This window comes from Balaenoptera borealis, assembly GCF_965194805.1.
Source record: "Balaenoptera borealis genome assembly, chromosome: 10".
NCBI lineage: Eukaryota > Metazoa > Chordata > Mammalia > Artiodactyla > Balaenopteridae > Balaenoptera > Balaenoptera borealis.
Genome location: NC_138874.1, coordinates 56,623,700 through 56,636,824, shown reverse-complemented (window position 1 = coordinate 56,636,824; position 13,125 = coordinate 56,623,700). Strand labels below are relative to the sequence as shown.

The window sequence follows — 13,125 nt, the reverse complement described above, 5'->3', positions numbered from 1 at the left end:
AAAATAAATAAATAAATAAATAAATAAATAAATAAATAAATAAATTTATTAAAAAAAAAGAGTAATGTACCACAATGTTCACTGCAGCTCTATTTACAATAGCCAGGACATGGAAGCAACCTAAGTGTCCATCACCAGATGAATGGATAAAGAAGATGTGGCACATATATACAATGGAATATTACTCAACCATAAAAAGAAACGAAATTGAGTTATTTGTAGTGAGGTGGATGGACCTAGAGACTGTCATACAGAGTGAAGTAAGTCAGAAAGAGAAAAACAAATACCGTATGCTAACACATATATATGGAATCTGAAAAAACAAAAATTGGTTCTGAAGAACCTAGGGGAAGCACAGGAATAAAGACGTAGATGTAGAGAATGGATTTGAGGACACGGGGAGGGGGAAGGGTAAGCTGGGACGAAGTGAGAGAGTGGCATGGACATATATACACTACCAAATGTAAAATAGCTAGTGGGAAGCAGCCACATAGCACAGGGAGATCAGCTGGGTGCTCTGTGTCCACCTAAAGGGGTGGGATAGGGAGGGTGGGAGGGAGACGCAAGAGGGAGGAGATATGGGGATGTATATATACATATAGCTGATTCACTTTGTTATACAGCATCAACTAACACAACATTGTAAAGCAGTTATACTCCAATAAAGACGTTAAAAAAAAAAAAAAGTCCATACCAAAAAAATCTAAAAAAAAAAAATAAGAAAAGACAGAATACAACCTGAATTTTTTATTAGACTAGGAAATATAATTTATTTCATAAAAATTAATTTTGTTACAATAGGAATGCTAAATGTTATTTACAGGTTGTAGTTTACAGAATAAACAGAGGTGGGATTGGGGCCATCCCTGCAGCCCTGCAGCCCCAAGCACAGAACCATGTCCATGGCCCAGGCGAGTGGTCCAGCCCCTGGCCCACATGACAGCTGCTCCCTGCACCCAGGCTCTTGGTCACCTCTCCTCAGAGGGCCTGCTAAGGGACCTGGCTCAGCTGCCTGGTTGCTGGGGAAAAGGGGCCAGAGGGTCCTGGATCATCCAGGAGTGGGGAGGGTCCCTCTGCAGCCCAGGGCACTGCGAGGGAAGGCCGAGGGAGAGGCACATAGAAGATACACCGACTGACCCTGTGGACTCAGAGAGGGCAAAACCAGGCACGCCAACCTCCAGATGGCCCAGCCTGGACGCGAGGAGGTCACACATGCACACACAGGTGGGGTCACGTTCCCGGAGAGGATCGCTGATGTGCCCGTGGATAAAAGCCCACGCACACACGCACACACGCACAAACACACCCCAGAGATGAGAGAGACGTCAACAGCGCGCGAGGGCCCTGCATTCCTGCAGCGGCACTTAATCTGCGGTTCTCAAGGTACTCGGCTGCGTGGGGCTACCTCTCAGGCCTGAATAAGCGGAGAAATGTCCATCCCACCCTGAGGCAGGCAGTCTGCAGACGTAGTCACAGCAGCCGTGGCAGATTGATGGAGCCAGCAAATCCTTTCCAGGCTTTTATTATAAAGCTGGACAGTTTGAACCCTCCCAGGAAGCTTCAGCCAATTGGTTCTGTGCTCCAGGTCCTGGTACACAATTTCTGGGAATCCGATTAGAAATGGCACCTGGGGGGCTGGCCTGGCCTCATCCACCAAGAGCTCCCGTCCTGGGCACTGAGGAAGCAGCATGCTTCTGAGGGTGGGGCACGGAGGAGGGACATGGCAGACCACCGTCAACTTCTACCCACTAGCGTTCCCATCAGGAGACTAGAATGACGTATCAGAGCCCAAAAGTCCTCAGACAGCAGCTGTGGGGCCTTGGTAGAAAAAGGAAAAGAGGCCCCAAGAAGGCAGTCATATGCCTGAAGTCACACAGAGGTTTAATGGCAAAGCTGGAGCTTGAACGCTGGCCTTTGGACTCCAGGCTGCCCTCAAGCTACCACACAGGCCCACACAGCTCAGACTAGGAGCGAGCCGGGATGCTGAGCCTGTAGCGGACAGGCACCCTTGGCAGGGAAGGCTCACTGCCTTTGTCTGAGGCAACGTCCACACAGGCACTGGGGTAATGAAGAGCCATGGTCTCAGCCTCAGGGGCCCAAGCCCAGTGCAGGCCTGGCCCCTTCAGCAGCCCTGATAAAAAGGAACCCTCTCTCAAACCCAGCAGGCCCTTGACTGCCCACAGCCAACCCATTCCCCAGGGGGGCTGGTGGGTGGTGAGAATCCCACTATGATACATAAGCCCCCTAGTGCATGGCAGGGAAGCCAGGTTGGGGACAATGGTTGGGACTACAGCCCCCAAACCTGCTTTCCTCCCAGGAGACCAGACTTTCAAAGGCCAGGATGCTCATGGACCTGCTGGGGCAAGCCCTGGGGTCAATGCCCAGAGCTGGCACTTGCTTTGGCTTGGGTGCCAAGGAGGAGAGGCCTTTGACGTGGCCTCTGTGCCAGCTCACGATTCTGGTTCCAGCCATCACCAGATGGCCCAAAAAGGGACCCTGATGGCCCCTTGGAACATCCTGGAACAGGCTGGCGAAGGGATGCCAGGCCCTCCACCCTGGCAACGCTGCCTGTCAAAGCTTCCTTCAAACTCTGTCAGACTGCGGAGGGAGGGTGACAGTAGGGTTGCAGGGAGGTGCCTGTGGAGATCAGAGCTGGGAAAATAGCCCTCCACCCTTCCTCCTCCACTCCGGGCCAGTGTGTAAAGCACAGCCAAGCAGCCACCTCCCAGCCTCCCATGCCACCCGCAGGGATGGCTGCTAACACGTTCCTCAAAGCCACACCGACCCCAGAAGCCCAGGCTTCGGCAGCTAGAGAGGCCCTCTTATCCACCCCTTCTGTTTTACAGAAGTAACCAAGCCTGGGAAAGGGCAGCTCCTGGGCATTAGGAGAACGCCCACCTGCTCCAGCCCACCTGGTCTAGAGGCTGCTGGGTGGGCGTGTCCTCACTGGCCTCACCCTGGGAGACAGATGTGTCCATGGGGCATTCTCATCCCTGACTTCTCTCTCTCTGTTAGGGCTCCCCTTCTGGGCCATGCCCCCTCTCCAGAAGCCACCAGACCACAGTACTGGAAATTCTCCCTGGCTCACAGCTAGGCTGGCCCGCCAACATTTTCCATCCCAGGGCCTCTTAATCTGGATTCCTGGGAGCCCAGACGAGACTTGGAGCACCTGCCTGGGGCTGTGAGAGGGAGGCAGGACTCCACCCCAAGCCAGATCTCAGGGCTCCTTGGCTTTACTGATTCAGCATCTGCTTAAGATTTTAGAAAGAAACATGCGACCACAGCTCAAACCTCATCTGACCCTGTAGAACTGTGGAAGCTGAGGCCTTGTTAGAATTTAGTCTAAGATAAAATCATTAGCAGCAAAGTGTTCCCTATTCAGTCTCTCTCTCCCTGATTCACACACACACACACACACACACACACACACACACACGCTCATGGCCAGAACCACGAGCATGCCCACACTCACCCATACTCAAGAAAAGCGTTTTCTATTTTTTTTGTGTTGTTTTTTCATTTTCTTTTTCTTTTTTTTCTTAAAAAGGACTTATCCAAATATCTGGATAATAAATCATTTGCGTTTCCTAAGAAACTGGGTTTTCTTTTCCCTTGTGGTTTTGGTGTTTTTCTTCTTGTTTTGAGCCTTACTAGAAGTCTGAAGCTTTCTTTCTTTCCTTCTTTCTTTCCTCTTCCTTTTTGCTTGTGGACAGGAGAAAGCAGTTTGTCTGAACTGTACTTGACTCTTCGAAGAGGAAAACAGTGTGAAAGGAGAAAGGGGCTTAGGGAGGAGGGAGAGATCAGTAACTGAGGAAGAAAATGAAGAGCACAACTAAAACAGACGCCCCCAAGAGACCCTGGGGCAGAGGGTGGAAGGGCCACCTCCTTGCTCCCCTAGCTGCCTCCAGAGGCCCCATCCCCATCCCGGTTCCTGCACAGCGGTCTGAGGTCAGGAGACAGCAGGAGGTGGAGAAGGACCGCTGGGTCCTCCCAACAACAACGTCCATGGATTTCCTAAGGCTGGTCGTGGTCTGGGGGTGGGGCAAGGGGAGGAGGAGGAGGAAGGGCGATTCTGGCTGTGAGATCGGGAGCAGAGGAGGCCCAACTGCCCCACAGGAGGTTGCCCTGGGCCTGCCTGTGCCAGCCACCTGCTGGTCTCTAACAGCCCGCGGGTTTGGGGCAGCTCAGCAGTCCCCGTCGGTGGCCATGGCCACCAGCATCTCACTCTTGCCCATCTCCTCCAAGGCACTCGCCAGGCTGTTGAGGTCCCCATCGTCCTGCTGCAGAGCTTCCCAGAGGTCGAGGATCACACCCGTGGGGCTTGCTTTTGTGGCAAAGTAGTTCAGATACCTGATGGAGGGAAGGAGAAGGACACTGGGCTCCCAAAATGCTCAGCCCCTTCCAGGAGCCTGGGGTGGAGGGAGCACTGGGAGTACATCCCAGGAGCACCGGGACGGTGGGCTCTGGGCTCCCACAATCCTGGGTCTGAATTCCAGCCCCTCTGCTTGCAGGCTGTGTGGCCCTGGGCAAGTCACTGCTCCTCTCTGAGCCCCAGTCTCATCTCTAAAATGGAAACTGTCCTGCTCATCATCGGTCATCATCATCGTTATTACTATCATTGAAAGACACTGGTCCCAGAAGAGGCTGTCCAAACCTAGCACTCCATTCTCTCTCTCCATCCCACATTCGTTCTCTGCCTGCTCTCACCCGCCCCATGCACTCCCCTGAAAGCAGGAACAAAGCCTTTGACATCCTTATAGATCCCACCCATTTTTAGTAAGATGTCTTCTACATGGCATCTGCTCAATGCAGGTTTATTAAATGGTTTCTCAGTAAGTGTACCCTGACAATAATGATGACTAATTGCCATTATATTTATCCAGCATTTTAAGTTCTCCAGAAGAGTTTTGACACCAGGATGCATTCTGTCACCCAGCAAGCATTTCCAAAACACCTGCTCTGTCCTGGACACAGGACTGCTGACGGTGATCACACTTGGCTGGTATCCTGGCTTTACCTGATTCTCAAGGGCCAGCACCCTGAGCGCGATGCTCCTCAAGGAACCAGCTTCTCAGACTTAGCGCACCCAAGCCTGAGCTCCTGGTCTACCGCAAATGGCGGATCCGCTCCTGGACCGTCAGGCTGCCTGCGCCACCTGCCCCATGGGGACAGAGGGAGGGGGGCGGCTGTGGTCCAGGCCGGGTGGGCTGTCCCGACACTCACCGGTCCATGGAGAGCTTCTGCGCCAACAACCGCCAGTCATTGCCGCGCGAGTTGGGGGCGTCCAGGCTGTTGCATATCTTCTGGCGGATGGAAAGGGGGATCTTGAAGGCGTAGGGTCCCAGCTGGGTGGTGACTGCGCTGCTGGGGGCGGAGCAGAGGGCATCCAGGGAGCCAGCAGGCGTCTGGAAGAGCACAGGGCAAAGGTGAGAGGGTCAGAGGGCTCCCTGTGCACGGCTCACTGGGTATCTGCCCCTCCGGCCTTCCTGCCTGGGGACTGTGAGCTCTTGGAGGCTCGCTCCCCCACCTCTGGGCAGGCTCCAGCTGCTCAGTCAAAGGGCTCCTCCCCTGGAAGGTCAGCTCTCCAGGGCCAGGGCTGCACACTCCCTCCCCTCCCTCGGGGTGCACATGCTAATGCACTGCCTGGGCCAGTGCTGATGCCATCTCGTGATTACAAAGCCACAGGGGGCCTCAGCCACAGTCTAAGCCATGTGGACCCACTTTTACACAAACGCAAATGAAGTCTGGAAAGGAGAAGTGACTAATCCATGGTCACATGCCACGTTAGTGGTAGAGCTAGGTCTAGACCAGGGGTCCCCAGCCGGTCCGCAGTCTGTTAGGAACCAGGCCGCACAGCAGGAAGTGAGCGGCAGGTGGGCGAGCTAAGCTTCATCTGCTGCTTCCCATCACTCGCATTACCGCCTGAACCATCCCCCGCACCAACCCCCGTCCATCCGTGGAAAACCTGTCTTCCGTGAAACCGGTCCCTGGTGCCAAACTGGTTGGGGACCGCTGGTCTAGACTATATCCAGTGCTCTTTACACTGCACTGCAAGGAGGGCCTAGCACTGCTCCCTGGGTGGCCTAGGTTTTATAAACCTCAATCCGGATTACAGCGGTGGAGAGCCACAGGCTTGGGCCAAGCGCTGGCTTGATACAAGGTCCATGATACCTGCCCTCCCTAAAACCTTCTTTCTCACCTCCCAGGTGGGGATCCTCGTATCTGTCTCCCTGGTGGTTGTAAAGATTTGGTGAGATTTGGTACAGGCCAAGCCCAGGCTCGGCACTCAGTAAGTCACAGCTGTTAGCAAAGAGTGACCAAGTCCCAGCTCAGACTTGGGAGGTGAGGGGCACAGCTCTGTGGGAGGTGGCCTTTCCCCCAGATGAGGGGGAGCCTGGGGTCCGCACGCTGCAGCGCCCAGCCCCGTGGGGTGTCCGCTCTCCGGCCCTCACCTCTGCCAGCGTGGTGTGCAGCTGGAATATCTGGCCCTCCCCCTCCACCTGCCGCACGCAGATCTTGCAGGTGAGCTCCGTGGAGGCCAGGCTATGCCTCTCCAGGGTGAAGGTGCAGTGCAGGGCCTTCTGGCTGCCACTCCAAATGTGATAGAAGGGGATCTCCTGGGGGAGGAGGGGCAGGGTCAAGGAGGCGAGGCCAGCCTGCCCTGCCCTCGGGGAATGGAGGCGGAGGCAGGTAAGGGGGCCAGTCTCAGGGAGGGTTGGGACCTCTCCATCCAGGTGGGCAGAGGAAGAGGAGCTGGGCAAGGGCCCTTCAGTTGAGAAAGGGAGTATATGGGTGAGAAGGCACGAGTCTGAATATGTGACTGTGTGTGTGCATGTGCCTGGGTCTGGCAAGCCTCGTGGACTCAATGGCGTCACACGGATGGGCGCGTGCAGAGGGATGTGACCATCAGAGATTAGTTTGGACAATCTGCCAGCCATGAACGCTCTCAGAGATGGTAAGGTCTCTTTAAAGATGACGGGTACAGACATTTGTGTGGGGGAGTATGGGACAGGGGTGGCAGGGGGAGGGAGACAGAGAGAGACACAGGGATGGGAGTGGGGACCAAGGCTGCAGGACCGAGGGAGGAGGCAGGGAGGGGAGTTGGACTTCTCTGGGCAGCCCCCCAAGTGCGCCCCTCCCCAGCTCCATCCCTCCCCCTCCTGCGGCCCAGCGCTCACCTGGTACTTGGCCAGCAGCTTGCTCCTCCAGTGGGCGTGGGGCATGTCGTGGAGGGAGAGGCGCAGGTTATGGTAACTGTCCTTAAACAGCAGGGGTTTTGGCTCCTCCACTAGGTAGCCACCCAGGGTTCGCTCCAGCTCCAGCACCTCCTGTGGGCCAGGGAGCAATGAGAAGGGGGAGCCCATCACATTTGGCCAAAGGGCCCTTTCCTGCTGCAAGTTTGGGGCTTGGGGACACACGTGGGCAGAGGGAACTAGGCTGTAACATTGAAGGCAGGGAACCATCTGAGCCACAGCGCTGGGATTTGGTAAGTGCTCATAGAAGACTTACTGTGTGGATAGATGCATGGATGAATGGATGGAGGGAAAAATAGATGGATGAATGGACAGATGGTGGGACAGGTGGATGGATGAATGGCTTTACAGATGACTGAATAGATGGACTGATGGATGAATGGATAAGTAGATGGATAAATAGATGGGTTGACAAATGGATGGATAGACAGATCAACAGACAGACAGACAAAATGATGTGCAGATGAATATACAAATGGATGGGTATAGAAACAGAAGAACAGATGGAAGAAAAGATAAATGCGTGGATGAGTGAGGGCTGGATGGACAGATAGATTATGGACTAAATGAATACACAGACAGATGGGCAGAAAGTTGGATGGATGGATGGATGCATGGATAGATGGGTGAATGGATAGATGGGTGAATGGATGAATGGATGGACAGACGGATGGATGGGGATTGAATAAATAAAGATGTTAGCCAATGCCATCAAGCCAGTATGTGGCAACTTCCCTCTTGATCTCCATTCCATTCTCTGACTATAACTAGATGTTAGCCAATGCCCTAATACCAAGGGATCCAGGCTGCAAGAGCATTTCCCAGGAGCCTCTAACCTATTATGGGCCTCCTGCAAGTTCAGGTCAGCCTGGTCCCAGCAGAAGATACTCACTCTCCCACAAGGCCTTTTAACCTGTGTTGCATCAGTCGGCAACTTGGAGTTTGAGACAAGTCACATGAGACTGAGAGGCAAAGGAGATAGAAAGGCCCACAGATCATGGGCGGGAGGAGGCCTGGAGCTACAGGAAAGGAGAAGGCTTCATAGCAGCAGGGGATGGAAGGATGGAGAAGGAAAAGGGGTTTAAATAGGGCCAAGGCTCTGTGCTCTTCCACTGTTTGTCAGGATGAGACTGAGATCCTGGGAACTGGTGGGAGGGCTGGGCAGAGAATGGACAGGGTCTCAGAGGCTGGGGGGACAGGGTGGTATTAACACCTGCCGTTATCAGGTTCTAGGTGCTAAAATCTGGTCCCTTCACTTTCTCTCTCTTCCTGCCCCAAACCCCTTCTCATCTGCCGTGTGCTCCCCTCGCTTAAGGGCACTCTCCGTTCTTTTGCACACACTAGGAGCTTGGCTGTCAGCCGCCCCCCTCCCCCTCCCCCTGTTCCTCCCATCAGTCACTGTTTCTGTCCATTCTACTGACTAAACAGACTCCAGGCCCCTCTCCAGCTGTTGTCACTGTCTGTTGTCCAAGGTCCAGCTGCAGCCTCCCAATTGGTCTCCCTGCCTCTTGTCTACCCATCCCCACTGCGTAGCTTTCAAAAGAGCACCCATGAACAGGTGTCCACCGGGTCTCTGCCCCCGCCCACTGGATAGGTTCCAAATTCCTTGCCATGACCCTAAGGTTGTTGGGAGGCTGAGCCCTGCCTGTCCCTCCAGCCCCACCTCTCACACCCCTGCACGCTTTGGCACACAGAACGATACACCTGCCTCTGCATAAGCCGCTCTGTCTCCTGGAATGCGCTTCTTCCTTCTCTGCCCAGAACTCCCACCTGTCCCTTGGAGCTTAGGTCTAAGGTCAGCCCTGCTGTGAAGCCTTCTCAGACCCCCTCCCCAACAACCAGGACCTGCCAGCCCCTCCCAGGCTGATGTTCCCTTAGCCCTGCATCAGTGATCCCCTGGTCTGTCTCCCACCTCTAGCCCGCAGCTTGGTGAGGGCAGAACTGTGCCCAACTCATCTCTGTATCTCGAGGATCTGATGCGATTTCAATGTTTGAGGAACAAATGAATGACTGAATAAGGCTGATGGTGGCAGAGGGTGCCTGGCAGGTACCATGATCCTGAGGAGGGGGATACTGGAAGGTACCATGCAGCCGGCCGGCTGTGGGTGAGGTACCCGCAGTGTGCAGGCCTGTGTGGGTACCCATGGCCTGGCCTTACCTTCAGTGCTACGGGCGTGTCCTCCAGGCAGTAGACCCTGAGGCTGTACTCCAGCGAGGTGCAGAGGGCGGGGGCGAAGATGGCCAGCTGGAGCCGCTTGACTGCAGAGCGGGAGTAGGACTCACCCGTGAAGACGTAGGTGCCCAGCTGGTCCAACAGGATGTGGCAGGACCTGGCCTCCAGCTGGCAGTAGCAGGGGGTATTAAGGGTCTCCTCATCCAGGGTGACCACCTCCTGCAGGGTGACAGTGGGGGTGAGGTGGTTGCATCAGCCAAGGCCCTGGAGAGGGTCCAAGCAGGTTAGGCCAGGAAGAAAGGGGCTTCCTCTCAGCTCCCGACACCTCCTGGGGCAGGTTGGGTTAGGGGACCCGGCCCCCCGGCCTTGGCTCCTCACCTCCCAGTGGCCCTGGTGGGCCTGGGTCTTGAGTTGGAAGATCCAGTCACCGGCACTGACTTCAGCGCAGTGTGGCAGCGTGAGGATGACGGGGCGGCACAGCAGGAGGCCCGTGGGCCCGCAGGTCACCGAAGGGCTCAATACTGTCTGGGTCCCTTCCGAAAGCGGGCTGGGGTGGGGTGGAGGGCAGGAAGGAGGCAGTGAGGGAGCGGTGCTGGGCCCCCCGCTCTGCCCCAGCTCCTGGGATGGGAGAAGGCAGGACTGCACCCTGGGGGCTCCCAGAGGCCACCGGTTAAGGAAAAATGGCACCGGCCTTGAGATCGTTTCTAAATTTTTGCTATTACTCTGCAATATTCTCATAGCCAAATCTTTGCTCCCATTTTCAAAGGTTCTGCACTCCAGGGATGTTGTGGATAGGTGCTGCTAAAGTGCCCTCTGGAAAGCTGGTACCCATCCACGCTCCCACCGATGCACCGTGGGAGGGCTGTGTTCCCATTCTCTCACCAGTGTGAAGGTATTACGACAGCTGAAAATATCTTTGCAAGTTGATGAAGCAAAAAGACTTCCAGTATCTTATGCCTGTCTGAATGACTGTTTCTGTGACTACAAATTAGGTCAAAGATTTTCTCATAACCTATTGGCCGCTATGTGTGTGTGTGTGTGTGTGTGTGTGTGTGTATAAGAGAGAGTGTGTGTGAATCACTTGTTCATATCCTTTGTCCATTTTTGTACTGAGATGTTCAGTTTTTCTTATTGGTCTCCCAAAGCTCTTTACATAGTTAGGATAGTAGCCCTTTGTCATACTGTAGCCAGCTGGTCAACTGGCTTTCAGTTTTATGGTTTGTTGTGCTGGTTTTGCACGGTTTAAATGTGAACATAATAAGATATAGCAATGTCTTCCTTGGAGAACAACCTCTGGCCTTAGGATTGGACTTGGAAGGGGAAATGGTGACATTTGAGCCCAAGGTGGGCAAGCAGCAGGGAAAGAGAGGCCGAGGAGGGGGCAGCCGGGCTGGGGCTGGGGTCTCTATACTCACAGGGTGTTTTCTGCCTTGTTGATGAGGAGGTACATCTCGTAGAACTTGCCCTGGGGAATGGCTCCATTGGGCACCAGCAGGCTGACCCCTAGGGGGAGAGGGAGGTCAGTAGGGAGGGGCTGGAGGGAGTCCAGGAGCTTAGAACAGGGGATTGGGAGTTGGCCCCCATCTTGGAGCAGGGAGAGAAAGACATCTGAGCTCCTGGTGGTCACCAGCAAGGAGTGGGGAGAGGGGACTGGGTGCAAGGAAAGGCCAGGTCACTGACTGCAGAGGGGCTGTCAAGTAGCAGCACAGGGGCCGCTGGCATTGAGACGGGGTGTAGAGATGGGGCAAAGACCTGGAGTCTGAAGGTGCAGTGCCAGCCCCAGCCTAGCTCAGTGTATGACGCTGGGAAACTGTCAACTCTGGCTCTGCAACCTGAGCTGGGCAGCCCTGCCTTTTCAACAGCACTCTGTAGGTTTGTTGACTACATCGGGGTATTCTTTCCCACTCACCAGATGGTGAAACTGAGGTTTAGAGAGTTCCCCTGCCCTTGTGAGGCAGAGGCAGGACTGCACTCCAGGTCTTCTATTTTATAATCACTTCTTCCCCTTGGGCCTCACTTTCCCCATCTGTGAAATGGGACCAGGGAAGCCCTATTTTCTGCTGGGTGAGTGTTGGGACTGTCTAGAGGGGACATGCTGAGGCCAGACTGATGGGCGAGCAGAGCAGGGACCCACCTGTGTCGGGGATGCTGAGCCTCCCGCCCAGGCAGCCAAAGGTGCCGCTGACACTGCTCCCCGGGTCACGGGGCAAGCCCAGGAGCTGCTGGGAGCCGAGGCTGGCACTGTGCAGGTGCAGGAAGTGGGCATCCCGGGCAAAATCACCAGGGTACGTGCCGGGTGGCAGGACTCCCAGCAGGTCAGCCCCGTCTGCCAGGCCTGGCCCAGAGCTGGTGGTGCTAGAGTTGTAGACCTTGATCTTGAGGTTGGGCAGGGGGTCCAGCAGGGGTGAGTTGGTCATTGGGATCTTGTCGGCCGAGTCCTGCAGGGCGTACATGGGCCCGCGGTAGATGCCCGCACTGGCAGTGAGGTCCGGAGGCACAGATGGGTGCAGGAGCTGCGGGTTGTCTGCAGGGCCGGGGGCTGCAGTCAGACCAGCCCTGCCTCGCTGGCCCCGTCCCACCCTCTGCACCTGCCGGGGGGCCTTCTTTTACAAAATCCTACCCAAACATCCAGCTCTGAAAGGTTCCATTGCCACCTGCGGCAGGAAGCTTAGGGACTCACCACCTGGGTTACTTCTTTCCTGCATCTCTCTAACCAAACTCATCCAGTGATCTTTAAAGAAAACTCTAGGAAAACCTCTTGAGGGAGTCAGGAGCCTCTGCTCTGGTCTGGCTGGTCTGGCTGGCTGCCACACCCCCTGGGAACCCTGCCTGCACCCGCCACCCCAGGCGTTCCCAGGTCCTTACTGGGCCTCGCAGTCTTAAAGTTGACTGGGTGGAAGCCGCCAGTGAGGGCGGCGGACGAGTCGGTGATGTCGGTGTCGAAGTCCCGGCAGTTGCGGCGGTATACGACCACCCCTACCACCACGAGGACGACCACCACCACGAAGATGGATACCACAAGGCCTGCGTACAGCGCCACATCCCCCGAGGACTCCAGAACTGCGGGGACAGGAGGGCTGAGTGAGGGCCAGGGGGCAGAGACCCTGGCCCTGAGGGAGCCAGAGATTCCCTTGGTCCCCGGGGAGAGGCAGGGCCTGGGACAGACTGGTGCTGTGCTAGGTTCTAATCTGAGCCCTGCCAGACAGGCTGGTGACCTCAGGCAAGCCTTGAAACTCTCTGAGCATCAGTCTCTATAAGTAAAATGGTCTAAATGTCCCTGCCCCCCTGCCCTGCTTCCCTTCCCGTGTGGCAAGGAGAGGCAAAGGGACTCCTGGAGTTAACACTCCCAAGAGTTAACTCATTGCTCTCTGCCCAGGAGGTGACAAGGCGCCTGTGGCTCAGAGTCACGGGACCACTAAGTGTCCTTTCAGAGCTGGGATTAAGACCTAGGGCCTCACTAGCAGCCTGCAGCAATCCCTATAGGACCCAAGGCCCTGGCTCCCAGAAATCTCTGCAAGTAGCCGCTCTGAGCTCACCTTCCATTCTGTGCTGAGGGCAGGAGGTGGGGCGGGGGGGATGGAGGGGGAGCAGGAGGAGGGGAATGAGATGCGTGGCAATGGGATGGAGAGGAGGAAGGAAGGGGCTCAGGGAAGCAACCCATGTTGACACTCCCCGCCCCCAGACAGGCTGCTGGGCTGG

At 55.6% G+C, this 13,125-nt stretch overlaps 1 protein-coding gene across 3 annotated transcripts in view; it reads right to left on the bottom strand.

Annotated features, from left to right (window-relative positions):
- Positions 1-743: 743 nt before the first annotated feature.
- The window catches only part of UNC5B (unc-5 netrin receptor B), a 39,972-nt gene continuing 27,590 nt past the window's right edge, over positions 744-13,125 (bottom strand). For 2 of the 3 annotated variants that reach the window (XM_082407335.1, XM_082407336.1), the window contains 9 exons: positions 12,292-12,486; positions 11,561-11,950; positions 10,842-10,929; positions 9,805-9,973; positions 9,412-9,645; positions 7,179-7,328; positions 6,453-6,617; positions 5,224-5,405; positions 744-4,350 (listed from right to left, as the gene is read on the bottom strand). In XM_082407335.1, the coding sequence (XP_082263461.1) occupies positions 4,185-4,350; positions 5,224-5,405; positions 6,453-6,617; positions 7,179-7,328; positions 9,412-9,645; positions 9,805-9,973; positions 10,842-10,929; positions 11,561-11,950; positions 12,292-12,486 (1,739 nt within the window). In that variant the 3' untranslated portion in view covers positions 744-4,184. The remainder of the gene's footprint in view (positions 4,351-5,223; positions 5,406-6,452; positions 6,618-7,178; positions 7,329-9,411; positions 9,646-9,804; positions 9,974-10,841; positions 10,930-11,560; positions 11,951-12,291; positions 12,487-13,125) is intronic. The other variant, XM_082407337.1, reaches the window with a different exon arrangement.